At 38.4% G+C, this 15,828-nt stretch overlaps 2 protein-coding genes across 3 annotated transcripts; one reads left to right on the forward strand and one right to left on the reverse strand.

Annotated features, from left to right (window-relative positions):
* Positions 1-9,970: 9,970 nt before the first annotated feature.
* Positions 9,971-14,444, forward strand: LOC103978233 (uracil-DNA glycosylase, mitochondrial-like). Of its 2 annotated transcripts, XR_010491352.1 has the most exons (9): positions 9,971-10,099; positions 10,271-10,673; positions 10,753-10,973; positions 11,841-11,999; positions 12,753-12,783; positions 13,423-13,558; positions 13,786-13,869; positions 14,059-14,198; positions 14,330-14,444. XR_010491352.1 is itself a non-coding variant. In XM_009393950.3 (8 exons), the coding sequence occupies exons 2-8, from the start codon at positions 10,373-10,375 to the stop codon at positions 14,123-14,125; spliced, it is 999 nt and encodes a 332-aa protein (XP_009392225.2). In that variant the 5' UTR covers positions 9,971-10,099; positions 10,271-10,372; the 3' UTR covers positions 14,126-14,269. The 2 variants fall into 2 exon arrangements, 1 of the variants encoding a protein (XP_009392225.2); XM_009393950.3 differs by lacking the exon at positions 14,330-14,444 and having other exon boundaries at positions 14,059-14,269.
* Positions 14,445-14,503: 59 nt separating this feature from the next.
* Positions 14,504-15,679, reverse strand: LOC103978232 (ATP-dependent Clp protease adapter protein CLPS2, chloroplastic-like). Its single transcript, XM_009393949.3, has 4 exons — positions 15,295-15,679; positions 15,119-15,217; positions 14,834-14,943; positions 14,504-14,749 (listed from the first exon to the last, which is right to left on the reverse strand). Exons 1-4 carry the CDS (start codon positions 15,527-15,529, stop codon positions 14,666-14,668), a joined length of 528 nt encoding a protein of 175 aa, XP_009392224.2. The 5' UTR covers positions 15,530-15,679; the 3' UTR covers positions 14,504-14,665.
* Between the last annotated feature and the right edge of the window lie 149 nt (positions 15,680-15,828).

Below are 15,828 nucleotides of genomic sequence, written 5' to 3' on the forward strand. Positions count from 1 at the left end.
ATGTATGCTAATAGGGACTGTAGAAAAACAAAATATTTAATGATCCAACACCTTAAACTCCAGTCCAGCTTTCCATGTGATCCACTAATTCTACATTAATAGCCATTTCAATTGAACCTCAATTTTCTACCCAAATTTTCTTTTCATGTCAACACAACATGTCGTCATTAGACAAGAAAATTTTATTCTATTAACCACGAATTCCTAGAAACCTCCAACTTCAGTTGCAAGGAGACAAATCAAACAATAAATAGGAATCATAAATTTGAACTGCACATAATCCATCCCAACCCGCAAAACAGAGAGGTAATGTCAACGATCGATGAATTGATTCGATTAACGAGCAGTTGCATCAGAATCAGGATCAAGAGAACACCAACCTCTTCCTCCACCTGATCTGCTCAACGCCACATATATCAGTAGAAGCCTCCTCGATGCCCACCCTGTTAAACATTTTCCGTTCCACATCCATCAATATTCCAACATACAATATGAAAAATCCACTTCAAGGCAATCCGTTCAAAAAAAAAAAAAAGATCCATGTCGCATAAGCTCTCGATGGCGCAACGAAGCTCGCCATCGGATCCGCTGTAGTCGATCCAGTAGTCATAGAGGCAAATCTATTGATCGCGAAGAATGAGACGCAAATACGAGGCGACAAATAGTAGGGTCATAGGCATGACAACATCATGGTACCGTAGAGGCGGGACTTCCGTGAAGTCATCGACCCCCTGCTCTCATAAAGGGAGAGCGCTTAGTCATGAAAGGGGCCGAGGAGGTGGAGAATACAGAGGCAAACTCCAAGCATTGAGACATAGCTAAAGGGTAGAGGCCAGGGAACTTCGTAAGACCGGTATCAACGAGCTTCTCATCAAGATAGCAAAAAGTAGAGGACTTCGGGTTGATGCAAGAGTGCTCAACTATGGAACGAAGTAGGCAGTACGGTGTTGTTCATGTGCGACTCGGAGGAGTAGGCGACAAAGATGATGGAGAAGATAGTATAATCATAGAGATAACCAAAACTACTAGAGAATTGCTCCAAGTTAAGGTGAAAACTTCCTACATTCTAGAAGTTCGATAATATTGAAAAGGTGAATCACATAGCTAACTCAAAGTATGGAGTGTAAACACTTCGAGTGCTTCAGAAATGTGAGCAAAGAGTGAGTGAAGACTAGTAACCAGTTTGATGCATTGAGTACAACTCTCAAGAAGGCAGACGAAGTCAAGTAACCTTTGTCTTCTCAACTCTTAAGAGAATGGACAAAATCGAGTACCTCAATTCTCTTATCTATCCAATAGATAAGCTTTGCATAAGTTCAAAGACCCTTCGAAAAAACCTATTGGAAGATAATATTTATCAAATCCTCACCAATGGTGATCAGTGCTACTGAGAGTAGATTATCAGCTTCATTTTCCAACAGAATACCAATCGAAAGCGGAAGTAATGCGAACCTATTTGGAAGTGACAACTAAGTGAAAAAATAGTTGATGGGCAAATTTTGTGGATGAAGGACCCAAAAACTTAAAAAGTTTGCGAGGCGATGCTCCAACATGCATCCATCCTGTTCAAGTGACATGAGGCATTTGAGAGACTGGCACATACTAAGGATGGTCTTTTCCTTTATTTGAAGGATCCGTAGGAACCACAATAATGATCAACACAACTCATCCAACCCCGCACCAAAGTCAGAATCATTGGTGATTTGAAGCAGCATGACAGATTAAAAGTTTGACTACTCAACAATAGCAGTTAAGAGCTAAGAGGCACATTACAGCTGGAGCAGAAGATTAAAGACTCAACAAAGGCGAAGAGTTATAGCGTCGGTAAAGGCTTTGACGAGAACGTCGAAGAAATAAGTGGGGGAGAATATCATAGACAAAATTGTAAATGGGGTGTTTGATGTAATGTTTATATATGTCCATGTCTTTTGGTTTGTTCATGCTTTGCACAACATGTAAAGGGACGGTCGAAGGCTTAACAACCCCATTTTAGTTAGGTTTAGTAGTCGTTTTCAGTTTGTAAATAAAGGTTGTGTCATGTGTGTTAAATCTCAGATTTTGATGATGAAACCAATTGATAGTATTTGTGATTTGATCTGCGTTTTGAGTAACGCAAGATGCTTCGATCAGGGAGAGACAATTAAAGCAGGAAGAATCATGTTGGGCTGGAGAAAAACATGTCAGAAGATTGAACGTCGAGCCGAAGGATTGGTCGACGTATCGGCAGAATGCTTCGGGCATCGGGCCAAGAAGAGCGAAAATTGTACCAAGTAAATCAGAGTTGCGGAGGTCAACTGGCCGATTGGGCAATAGGCCGCAAGAGAGTACGATGCACCAAAGATTTGGTTGAAGTGTTGATAAACCAATGACATGCCGGACAACACTTGATTTGCTTTGTAATAATTGTCTAGATCGAAGTAGATTTTATGTGTGCAGGATTAACTACGATAGCAAGGCAAAAAGAAAAATAAAGTCCCGGAGTCAAGAACGCGATTTCGTTGGGAGTTCGAGAGTTCGTCGAAAGTCCGGACATTCGTCAGAAGTTCTGACGAAATTGATCGTGAAGTCCAGGAGCTTGCCATGAGTCCGTTGGAACATTGCCAAGAGATCGTCAGAAGTTCGCCGGAAGATCGCCGGAAGAAACCTAGACTTACGGACTTGTTTAACTTAGTAAATGTCTTAAATTTCGTAGTTAGCACATAATTGGGATTGGAATTGGGCCAACCCAATTAGGGGTAAGTTGGGCCCATGCATGGATTGTGTTGGGCCTAATGAAAGGCCCAAACAGTGACCCAACAGGTGGTATCGCCCAGACACATTCTCCCAAGCAATGGTACTGCCAAACTGGGTGGTGGTATCGCCCAAACACTGTCTCCCAAGCAATGGTACCGCCAAACAATGTTAGTGCTACAAGCGGTGGTACCGCCAGGACCCGGGAAACCCGGGATGAGACATATATTTTTAGGCTCCAAGTTTGAATCAACTTGAGGCCTATAAATACCCCTCTCATCCCTGGTTAACGTACACAAGAATTGAGAGTGAAAAATAAAGAAACACTGCTATAATCTTGTGTGAACTCATCTCAAAAATCTAAGTGTTAGAATAATTTAAGAGAAGAGTATGTGTGGGTGTAAGGGTTATCTCCTAAACCCGGTAAAAGGAGAAATAGCTGTAAAAGGTGTTTGGTCTTCGCCTATTGAAGGAAAACCAAAAATGGATGCTAGTGGCCTCGACGGAAGAGGAATCGATGGAGTGGATGTAGGTCACGACGACCGAACCACTATAATCTCGGTTTGCATTTCTATTTATGTAATTTACCTTTACTGCAAACTTACTTGCTTTACATCCACTATGCTCTTCCGTATGCCTTCAATTTTAAGTGTCTTTCCGAAATCGGCTTTAATTGAACGAGAGATTTCGAACCGACATAATTTTTACAGCTGCACTAATTCACCCACCCACCCACACACCCCCCCCCCCCCCTTCTTGTGCCGACTCATTCCTAACAGTTGATATCAGAGCCACGTTTTTCTCATTTGGTTTAACACCCAAGAGAAATAGCTCTTTTCGCCTTTCAAGAGGGTCACTCTCTCATTCATCCTCCCATGTTCAATGGGACGGAATGCATATATTAGAAAACTCGAATGAGAGTTTTCTTGCTTTCGTTGAATCTCGATTTATGGAATATAGTCGAATTTGATTTTCAAAAGTCTTCTCTTCCAATGAACGATTGGAATGAGTTGGAGAAGAAGACTTTCTCTTTAAATGCAAAGGCTATTAATATCTTATTTTGCACCTTAGACAAAAATGAATTCAATTGGGTTTCTACTTGCGAAACAACTTTCGATATTTGGCACACTCTTGAAATCACACACGAAGGCACTAGTAGAGTTAAATATTCGAAGATTAATATTTTGATGCATGATTTTGAGTTGTTTCGAATGGAACCAAGCGAGACTATTGGAGACATGTACACTCGTTTTACGGATGTCATCAATAGTCTAAAAGCTCTTGGTAAAAGTTTTTCAAACCTTGAACTTATGAACAAAATTTTACGATCTCTTTCTAAAACTTAGGATCCTAAAGTAACGGCCATTCATGAGGCCAAAGATTTAAATACTTTTTTGATCGAAGAACTTATCGAGTCTTTGATGACCTACGAAATGACCAATGTGGCACAAAATAAACTTGAGAATAACTTTCTAAAGAATAGGAAGGATTTTAGACTTAGAACAATTGAAGACCACTCGAGCAAAAGCTCAAGTGATGGTGAACTTGAACTCCTTACTATGAAATTTAAAAGTTCATAAAGCAAGAATTGAAGAAAAAAATAAACTTAAAAAGAACGCAACTATTTGCTATGAATGCAAGAAGAAGGAAGCACTTTGGGACGAATCGAGCTCATCCGAAGACGAAGAGAAAATCAACAAAAGCGATGTGGCAAACTACGCCTTAATGGCTTTCGTCAATGAGGTAACCAAAACCCCTTTGCCTTATTTCGAAATTACTTGATCTTTTTCATGAGTTATTTTTAAATTAGTTAGTAAAAAATAAAAATTATAAATTACAAAAAGATTATATCATGCTTCATTTTATTTTGAGAAAAATGATCATAAAAATTATATGTTTTATGATAAGTGAATAAAATATTAATCTAATGCTTGTAGACCTAGTAAGATTAACCTTATGTATGTATTTAAGAAGCATGAATGTGTATCTAAATTGATGATTTCTTAATGTGATTAAAAATGCTTCATGTTTAATGAAATCATACTTAATGATTTAATAATGCATAATGATCATATTTAATGAGTTTATATTTCGAAATTATGCACGATGACTATTGTAATTTATGGCTTCTCGGTTTTTACCGTAATGAAAGTTGTTTTTTCGGTTTTAAAAATGATGCATATTTTGATTTGGCATAAATGAAAAAGGCATGCTTATATGAAATAATATAAGTATCTTGACGATTTTATATTTAATTATGCATGATGATTTGAAGTATTAATGATTTTTGGGTAATTTATGGTTTATTGATCTTGATGATTTTCATGATGAGATTTGCTCTTTCGATTTTAAATTATGATATATGGTTTTCATATGAAAAACTTGAACATACTAATATGAAATCAATCACATAAAATGAAACACATAATATATATATATATATATATATATATATATATATATATATATATATATATATATATATATATATATATATATATTATCATTGGAATCAAAATGATAAACCAAATCGTTTGTTTAAAGAAGCCTTATGTTTAATGTGTTATATTTTTTGTCATGATGATAAAATTTATTTTTAGATCTTAAACGATGATGCATGCTTTGACTCGACACAAAAAACTTGGGCATTCTTGTGTGAAATAAATCAAATAAAAAAAGGGGGAAGGAAAATATTTTTCTTAAAGAAGTTCTCAATCCCTACTTTATCGATCTTTAAAAAAGGATATCAATGAATGTATGTTTGTTATTTTTTGAATCTCTTAAAAGTGATTTTACGTTGACGATTTGAATTTGAATGAGCTTTTATCTTGATTTTTTTAAGAATTATAACTTGAGATTTCTTTTACCTGAATCAAGATATTATATCATTTGATCTCTTATGTCTCTTTTTGTCATTTAATAAAGAGAACATCTCTTTTGAAATTCATGACTTCAAATTTTTTTTGAATATCTTTTACTATTTGATCTCCTATGATTCTACTTGCTATATATTAAACGGAAGCATTATTAAAATCATGATATTGAATTCTCGAAATCAAAACTTGATATTTTCCTTATGTGAATCAAGATCACTCACTTTTTATTCTCGAATGATTTCTTACATTTTATTAAAAAAATATTTGTCCAAATGAATCATAATGTTTCCTTGATTATTTTTTCCTCACAACTTGAGATGATGTGCTTTGATGTTTGGAACATTGTATACACAAATTGATTTTTCTTCCATGTTTTGATACTCCCTCGTTTCGATGAAGTATAACTTATCACCAAATTAATTTTTTTTGTTATTCTTTATGTGATGATTTGAAAATTGATGGAAAAGGAGAGAAAATAAATGATTAATATTTAAAAAATTTAATGTCTTAGTATCATGCATAAGAATGAGATGTAAAGGGAAAAAGAATTACAAAATGTATTCTTCCTTTCTTTTTGACAATGACAAAGGGGGAGATAAAATCTGCTAGCTTGCACAATGATATACGGAAGAAAAAGCTAAAACTTGTTAGCTTGCACATCGCAAAGAGAGCAAAACTTGCTAGCTTGCTCATCTCAAAAGAGAAGCGAAAATGTAAGCTTGCAAAATTTACAATCTTACACATCTTTAAAGTTAATGATGATTTGGTGGTTATACATGTTGTAAAGTGATATAAAATCTGCTAGCTTGCATGTTCTAATATGATGTAGCACTTGCTAAATTTGCTAACTTACAAGTAATGATGATAAAACTTGAGATTATGATTATTATGCAATGTTGTAAAACTTATATCTCAAACACTTGAAAGTTGCACTTCTCCTTTTTGTTGATGACAAAGGGGGAGAAGTATGATGTTATGCATAATTATACGATAACATGTTGCTTGGATTTTTAAATCCAAAAGTTCTATCAATATGACATATTGATAGGAGTTTGTTTAAACTCTATCATCAATTGGTTATCATCATCAAAAAGGGGGAGATTATTGAATATCAGATTTTGATGATAAAATCAATTGATAGTGTTTATGATTTGATCTGCATTTTGAGTGACGCGGGATGCTTCGATCAGGGAGAGACAATTAAAGCAGGAAGAATCACGTTGGGTCGGAGAAAAACATGTCAGAAGATTAGACGTCAAGCCGAAGGATCGATCGATGTATCGACAGAAGGCTTCGAGCCATGAGTTCGGGCATCGGGCCAAGAAGAGTGAAAATTACGCTAAGTAAATCGGAGTTGCGGAGGTCAACTGGTTGATTGGGCAATAGGCCGCAAGAGAGGATGATGCGCCGAAGATTCGGACAAAGTGCTGATAAACCAATGACATGCCGAACAACACTTGATTTGCTTTGTAATAATTATCTATATCGAAATAGATTTTATGTGTGCATGATTAACTATGATAGCAAGACATAAAGCAAAATAAAGTCTCGGAGTCAAAAACATGATTTTGTTGGGAGTTCAAGAGTTCGTCGGAAGTTCTGCCGGAATTGATCGAGAAGTCCAGGAGCCTGTAGGAACTCGCCAAGAAGATCGTCGTGAAGTCCAGGAGCTTGTCGGAAGTCCGCTGGAACATTGCCGAGAGATCGTCGGAAGTTCGCCGGAAGATCATCAGAAGCTCGCCGGAAGAAACCTAGACTTACAGACTTGTTTAGCTTAGTAAATATCTTAAATTTCATAGTTAGCACATAATTGGGATTGAAATTAGGCCAACCCAATTAGGGGCTAATTGGGCCCATATATAGACTATGTTGGGCCCAATGAAAAACCCAAACAGTGACCCAACAGGTGGTACCGCCAGTCTAGGCGATGATACTGCCCAAACACAATCTCCCAAGCGGTGGTACCACCAGGACTCGAGAAACCCGGGATGAGACATTTTTAGGCTCCAAGTTTGAATCAACTTGAGGCTTATAAATACCCATCTCATCTTTGGTTAACATACACAAGAATTAAGAGTCAAAAAAGAAAGAAACACTACTGTAATCTTGTGTGAACTCCTCTCAACAATCTAAGTGTTAGAATAGTTTAAGAGATGAGTAAGTGGGGGTGTAAGAGCTATCTCCTAAACACGGTAAAAGGAAAAAAAGCTGTAAAAGGTGGTTGGTCTTCGCCTATTGAAGGAAGATCGATAGTGGATGCCGGTGGCCTCGACAGAAAAGGAATCGACGGAGTGGATGTAGGTCACGATGACCGAACCACTATAAACTTGATTTGCATTTCTATTTGTGCAATTTACCTTTACTACAAACGTATTTACTTTACATTCACTATGCTCTTCAGTACGCTTTTAATTTTAAGTAACTTTCCGAAATCGATTTTAGTCAAACGAGAGATTTCGAACCGACGTAATTTTTATCGCTGCACTAATTCACCCCCCCTCTTAATGTCGACTTATTCCTAACAATGTGGATACTTGTAGGAGATCTTGATCTGTAGTGGACCATTTTGGACCCTTTGTTGTGCGACCATTCAGAGATTGTGAAGTTTGTTTATAATTTGCATTGGCTATAAAATATTTACTAAAATGATTGCTTGTGGATCCCGAATGAGACGTTTTCTTTAACCCATTTTCTCTTTTGTAGGTCCTAAGGGACTATATGAGGTTTCGGGAAGATTGACTTTTACGGATGGACATGCAAGGATGTCGTACGATTTAGACAAAATTAACTAAGTGCATGACAACACGAACAGAGATATGCCACCTCTAAGTATGAGAATGATTTCTTGTAACCTGTCACCAGTTTCCTCAATGGCCTGACACAAGAAAGTTAACCTATCGGTTCATTGGCCCATCACATCATATTATAAACAAATATCAAATATCGAAGATACAAACGAAGAATATAAGTATGAACGGAAGTAAAAAAAAAGTGATGTCCTAGGACAGTAATACAAGGACTAAATCTCAAAATCCACGTACAACTATTGTTCCGGCAGTATATAAATTTTCTCACCAAAGTGTTAATCTACTCAACTTCAGAAGCCAAAATTTTTTTACTCTCAAAGATCCCACAGAAAAACAGAGATTGCTTTTGTGCACAAGCGTTAATCAGCAACAGATATGTGATTCTAATATACGAAATCCCAAAATATTAATTGAACCACATGCAGGGCACAGATAGGATGGAGTTTTATCATGTAGGGAATGTCGCATTTCATTGGTCTATAGAAGCTACCCTGGTATTATTCCAACAATGTGCCCCGGCATTGTTTGGGTAACTTTGATTCAGATCCCAAGATCAATACCATTGGATTCTAAGATCCTAGAGACAATGGCCTGATTGATCATTAAGAATTTACTTATAATATAAGAACAATATTCATGATCTGAACCGCAAAAGGAAAAGAAATGCTTGAAAAAATAAAAAAAGAAAAGCAACCTGTTGGAAACTATATTTGTCTAACTTGTAAATCCTTATAGATCGCCATCAAATCAGCAAAATCAACTAAACGAATAAAGACAACGAACACTTCATTAAAAAGAAATGGAATTTGATGCATCCATGCACTTATATAACAAACAACAAATAATTTAACTAACTGATTATATCATAAGAATATGAGATTTCAAGGAAAACATTCCTTTCATCTTAGGAGAATCAAAGTTTGTCTCACTGTGCAAAGTAACATAAAAGACATAGCACGCCTATGCAAGTCATACGTGAAAGAACAAGAAAGAACTTCAAAAAATCTATATTTGGTAATCAAATGTGACATATTACCTTCTACTGTACGTTTACAGGCACGATAAAGGATGATTGGCCATGATGAAGAATTTTGAACAATCTTGATTGCATCATATATGGGCTCACTTTGTCCCAATCTCAGCTGAAACTTCACTTTCTGTGGCTGTTCAAACAAAAATTTCAACATCAACCTCTGACATAAAAGGGAGAATCTTGCTAAATAAGTTTTCACAAGATGAGAGTAGGGCATTATAACATGCCTGATGAATATATAGCAACTTTCCTCGTCATGTAAATCAAGACAATTCAATCGATGGTAACACTAGCCACATAGGGAACGACGACATTCTACAAAAGAAACAAATGAATCGAACCTGGACAGCCACGATAACAGATTGCAGGACTGGCGAATGCTTGAAGGACTTCAGTTGATTGAAGACTCCCAGACCACCTGCAATCGATCCACAATTCTCTCCGGCGGCTTTACCGGATCGCTCGAAACCCTATAATCTCCGTCTAAGGGGGAAAAAAAAGAACAACCATACAAGTTTCCTTCGATAGCTCGCGGACGACCTCGAAGGAGAAACCAGAAATCCTAGAGAAGGAGGCTCGAATCGAGCCTGCCGGCGTGACCCCGGGGACGAACACGGCAGCAGGCAGCGGCAACTCGAGCGCGGCCGTTCCAGGTAAAGCGTGATATATATATATATATATATATATATATATATATATATATATATATATATATATATAGGTGGATTAAATGTGGCTCAATCTGGACTCGAGCTCGGTTTACCTTTTCCGCGAATGATCGAGTTGATTTATAATTAATATATACGTCCAATTCAAATCCCTAGAACGGCACGGGAGGCAACGTTGCCCACCTCCCGCCAAAACGACGTCTGACGGGCATCGTCGTCTATAATTGGCCGCGCCGACGCACCCAACCAAAAGAAAGAATGGGAGACAAAGGAGAAGGGCAAAATATGGCTTCGTCCGCCAAAAACCTTGACGAGCTCTTCCATCCCGCGAAGCGGCTCCGCCCCCTCTCTCCCTCCGAACCCCCCGACGCCCTAATCCCCCATTCCCCTGTCTCCCCACTCCGTAAGGCCTCCCCCGCCCGCCGCGACCCCGCGCCGGAGTCCGCTGCTGCCTCCGTCCTCACCCCAGAGCAGAAGCAGCGGATCGAGATCAACAAGGCCCTTGCGCGTTCGAAGCGAAACCTCCGGATCAGCAGAGAAAGAGTCGAGAAGGCCAAAGGTACTCGGAACTTTGTTAGGGTTTACAGCTCCTTTTGGTTTGTTCCACGAGTGGTGGCTGATTGTATGGGCAATGCCAGCCGAAGGGATGGATTATGTGAAGCTGGAGGAACTTTTGGTGGAGGAAAGCTGGTTGGAGGCTCTCCCAGGGGAGCTTCAGAAACCGTACGCTAAAAATCTTTGTAGGTTTGTGGAGCGGGAGACGCGAGGGAGTGTTCCGATCTACCCTCCGCCATACCTTGTATTTAATGCTCTCCATTTGACACCCTTTGATCAAGTGAAGGTTGTGATCATCGGACAGGTATATTTCCCCTTTGCATCTCGCCATTGGTATTTGCAATGACTCTCTCACTTTTCTTTAAAAAGGATGTTTTTTGTGCGCTCCTTTGGAGAAGGGAGCCGGTTCGATGATGCATTTTGTTAGTTCAGAAATGTCAGTGTGTCCTGTTGTCATAGAATTTTTACATAGTTTGCTCTAGAGAAAGGTATTAGGATTTTCTAGGTGCAAGCTTTTGCCATACATTACAGTCCTTTACATTCTCCTGCATGATAACTTCTCTTTATCTATTCCAGACAATCACTTTTAGAAAGTGTAACTTAGATCTTGTTCTTTTACTTGTAATTTCTAATTTTCTACTTGAAGCCACATTTTTGGATATATCTAGTGTTCTAGATTGGACATTCCATGCCATCTCCATTTAATAAGAATAATGATAGAACACTAGATTATACTTAAGCTCTTTCGGTTTCTGTCATGGTTACAGTAAGACATGCTGAATACCATAAATATCCCAGGATATCTCAAATCTCATGTTAATTTAGCTCATTATTGTGCCAATATTAGATGGACAGGGGCAAGCAGAAAAAAATGGATTTCAAAGCCTGCTTGACAGATAACAAAATTCAGCAAGACTTTAGTTGTGAAGAATAATGAAGGAAATTTATCAACTCCTATATTGAGAATACTTTCTTTTATCCAAGCATAAACTTGAATGCTACCTTCTGCATATTTGATGTCAGTATGTCTGTCCCATAGTTACTTTGAATTCCTCTTCCCACTTATCTAAAATTTCTCTTCTGTGATGCATATAATCTGGTAATTCATGAATCTATCTTGCCATTTTCTTCATATCTTTCGAATTGAAGACAATAGATACTTATCGTACAGGATCCATATCATGGACATGGTCAAGCCATGGGTCTTGCTTTCTCGGTACCAGGTGGGGTCAAGATTCCTTCCAGCCTAGTCAACATTTTTAAGGAACTTAAAGAAGATCTGGGGCATTCTGTGCCATTGCACGGAAATCTGGAAAGATGGGCTGTACAGGTAGACAATATCACAGAATTGTTTAGACATATATCATGCCATTTGTTGCATAATATGCTGTTCTCATATTTTGAGAAAGGCATTTTGCACATGTGAATATATTTTAAGTCAATGATCTGTTGCTTCTTAAGTGTGAATCATAAATAACACATCTCAAGGACTCAGAGCAATCTTCTTCTTTTAAGTCTTTTTTACTCATGCTGAATTGATAATTTTTAATGGTATCAACCAAGTTATCACCAATCATGCTTTTGTTAGATGGGAGATATTAAATGCAGATCTAGCCTCGAGGGACAAGATAAACCATCTTTTATGGCATGACTAACTTAACGTGCATCGCTCAGTACCTCTAAAGAGGTTTATGTTGCCTTTTTCTTATATTTCTCTATCTTTTTTGTAAATTTTATTCAATCTCCTCTAGTATTGTTGGAAAAAGAGTTGATAATATAGTTGGACTACTGATTATATCATCTGAAGAATTTTTTTCCAATAATTTCTGTATAAAAAGTATATTATTATCATCATTTTGGAATTTATTTTGTTGATTAACAACTTTCTTAACTGATGTTTCATGAAATAATAGTAACAAGTGATTTCTTTTGACATAAAAATTTTAATTTTCACAATATTGAATTAAAACATTCTAGTATCTGAAATCTCGTGTTTCATGATTGATATTGGATATCCAAAATTAACTGATTCTGCTTATTTGCTTGTTTTTGTCTTTTGAACTGATGTTGGATATTAATGTAGGGTGTTCTTTTGCTCAATGCTGTCCTCACTGGTATGTTTTCTTCCTCTGTTAGCATCTTGACTGATTATTTATTGTTTTTCTGTGCTGCTAGTTTGTGGAATATGTTACATTAATCTAGCGACGGATGACGTGAAGTAGAAATTTTATGGAGTTATTATCTTCTTGCAATTTGGTACTGGTTGTGGCTATTAAATATCCAGCATCTCTTCCTAAATGGTTAAAGAAATTAACTTGCTTTGGTGAGGTTATCTGTGATATATATAAGCTAATTGTTGGATTGGATAAAGGTTAACTCAACCATGTCAACAATAGCTGTTCTGGAGTATGCTTAATAGTGCAATTTTGGTTCTGCTCTTTGCCTTTCTGTTTTAAGCGAAGGGTTTGTTGGTAGAAGAATTTGGACTGGTCGCAACTCAGTGACTCCTAATAGGCAATAATGAAATGTTACCATAAAAGGCATTTATGTTTTTTTTTCCTAATCCTTGGCTTCAATTTCATTACTAGCGAACCGTAGTTTATTAGATTACTGATAACTAGGCAAATGGTACTATTTAGTCCAACAAAAATGCTTGGAGGTTGCTTTAGCTTGTCCAAATATATATATATATATATATATATATATATATATATATATATATATATATTAATTTAACATATTTCCCTTATCAGTTAGGGATCATCAAGCTAATTCACATGCCAAAAAGGGGTGGGAGCCATTTACTGATGCTATCATTCGAACAATATCACAGAAGAAATCAGGAGTTGTTTTCCTTCTGTGGGGAAATTCTGCTCAAGAAAAATCAAGGTATATTCTTTTTATTCCAATTTGCTGGGCTTGTATACGTATATATTTTGCTTGGTCTAGTGTGGTTTGACCTGGTTTATGCCTTCTGGTTAAAACGATTAAAAATTGGACAGCATTGCCAAACAACAACAAAGAAACAGTCTTGGATTATTGGATATGACATGCAAAAATTAGCTGTTGATGCTGCACTTCCATTTGAATTATGGTTATTACGTTGCTTGTTGCAGACTGATTGATGGGTCAAAACATCGCATCTTGAGGGCTGCTCATCCTTCTGGCCTTTCTGCTAACAGAGGGTTCTTCGGATGCAGGTTGTTTCCTAGGTTAATGACCGATGTTAACGAAGTTCCTTTATGCATACAGTAAAAGATACTTGTCTCGGGTGTGAGCATTATAGCTCAGGCTATCCTGTTAATATGCATATGAGATGAATTTAGTTGGTAGCTGCTCGGTATACAACTTGAATTTTCTTCTCTGACGGTAAGTTCTTCATGTTACAGGCATTTTTCTGAGACAAATCGGGCACTGGAGAAACTCGGCCTTTCTCCCATCGATTGGAAACTGTAGATCACATGCAACGCTTCCATGTGTGTTTTCAGCTCAAGATCTCAATCACCACCAGTTATCGTCTGGGTTATAGGTTCTGGCCAACTTTTGAACTAACTTAGCAGTGTATTATAGCACTATTTGGAAATCTATGAACCATGAACATATCACAGCAGTGTATAGCTAGCAGCAGTCTTGTGATGTTGACGGTTCCCTATCGAACAGGATGGACGCTTCAAGTTTTAGGTGTTGATATTTATCTGGAGAGAACCAGCAGGTGCTCGAGTCTTCTCATACGCATCAGTTATCTCCGATCGACAAAGCTAAGAGAGAGATGCTACAGTGACGATTGCACTTAAAAGGGTGCTTCAGGTCGATTATTGGATGAACTACCTTCCATTCAAGCATTACATAACATGCATTCTCGGATTTCAACGATAAAGAAGTTTGTCATGCATCAAAAACTAGTAAAAAAATAATAAAGTGATTAAATGACTCCGCTCTGACAAAATTGAACGCCTTATGCTCGACAGAACTCCAGCGAAGATGCGTTATTGTTCCTCATGCTTCCAGGTTGGAATCGGGTTCTATCGCGGAACGCAACCCACGGCGTACCATCATCTGCGCGTAGAACTCCGCGTGCTCCTGCTCCATCACATGGCATCAGCATGTCAGAATCACAAGGCAAAGATCTCTTTCTTCCTTAATGCTTAACGTAAGGATGGATACCTTAACAGTAACAATAACCACTGCGACACCCAGTTGCCGAGACTCGCGAAATAGTTGTCTCGCACCGTCGGCTGTAACGGATGGCACGACTTGTGGCAGAACATTTTCCACTGCAAAATTGTCGAGGAAGAAGCTTCAGAATTCGAGGAACCAAAACGGAGGCAATTTGGGGATACAGATCAATGTCAAAAATCATATTTTGGGCGCAACTCATCGTCTCACCCCGGCGGTCTTAGCCCTTGAGAGGAAGAAGTGGCATCCAGATATAGATGATGGTACGCATACCTAGCTTCTCCGTGTGGCGTGGATCATCAATGAGCAGAACTTTGTAGCTGTCTCCGCTTCCCAGGCCTTTCCTCGACGCAAGCCTGCCTATGTCTCCACCTGCGGACACAAAAGAACAGTGTTTTAGGGCAGATAGACCCAGTGAATGGTTTAATCGACGAGGAAATTTTGTTTACCTTCTTGGGCTTCGGGGAGGGGGTCGAACTGGGACTGGTCGAAGGTGGGGCGCTCCAACAGCCCGGCTCCTCCTCTCGACGACCCCAACCCGCCGCCGGTCGCAGCGGCGACCAACGCCATCACATCCCTCGACTTAGACGGCATGGGCAGGGTAGAAACGTGGGGAGCCGAAGGGACCGGGTTGCAGAAGTTGAGAGCAGGCCATGATGCTCCAACTCTGCCGCTAAGAGCCATGAGAACGAGAAGAAGAAGAAGATGCCCGCCGTAGACGAAGACCTGATATGGATGGTTCGAAGAAGAGGGCTTTCGCAAGAGGATAAGCAACTCGTGAGAACGGACCGGAACAGAACAGGGAGTGCCCCCGGGATTGATGAAGGGTTTAGGGAGGAGGAGCCCACTAAAAATGCGTTAGAAAATTAAATTAAATTATGTGTAAATATTTTTTTATGGTGGGCGTGTGTTCGTTTCTCTTTTATTCGTCGTCTGAGGCCGTGGCTCGTTTGCCTGCTACAGATATGTTTCTCCTGATCTGT

This window comes from Musa acuminata, chromosome BXJ1-3, assembly GCF_036884655.1.
Source record: "Musa acuminata AAA Group cultivar baxijiao chromosome BXJ1-3, Cavendish_Baxijiao_AAA, whole genome shotgun sequence".
Taxonomy (NCBI): domain Eukaryota; kingdom Viridiplantae; phylum Streptophyta; class Magnoliopsida; order Zingiberales; family Musaceae; genus Musa; species Musa acuminata.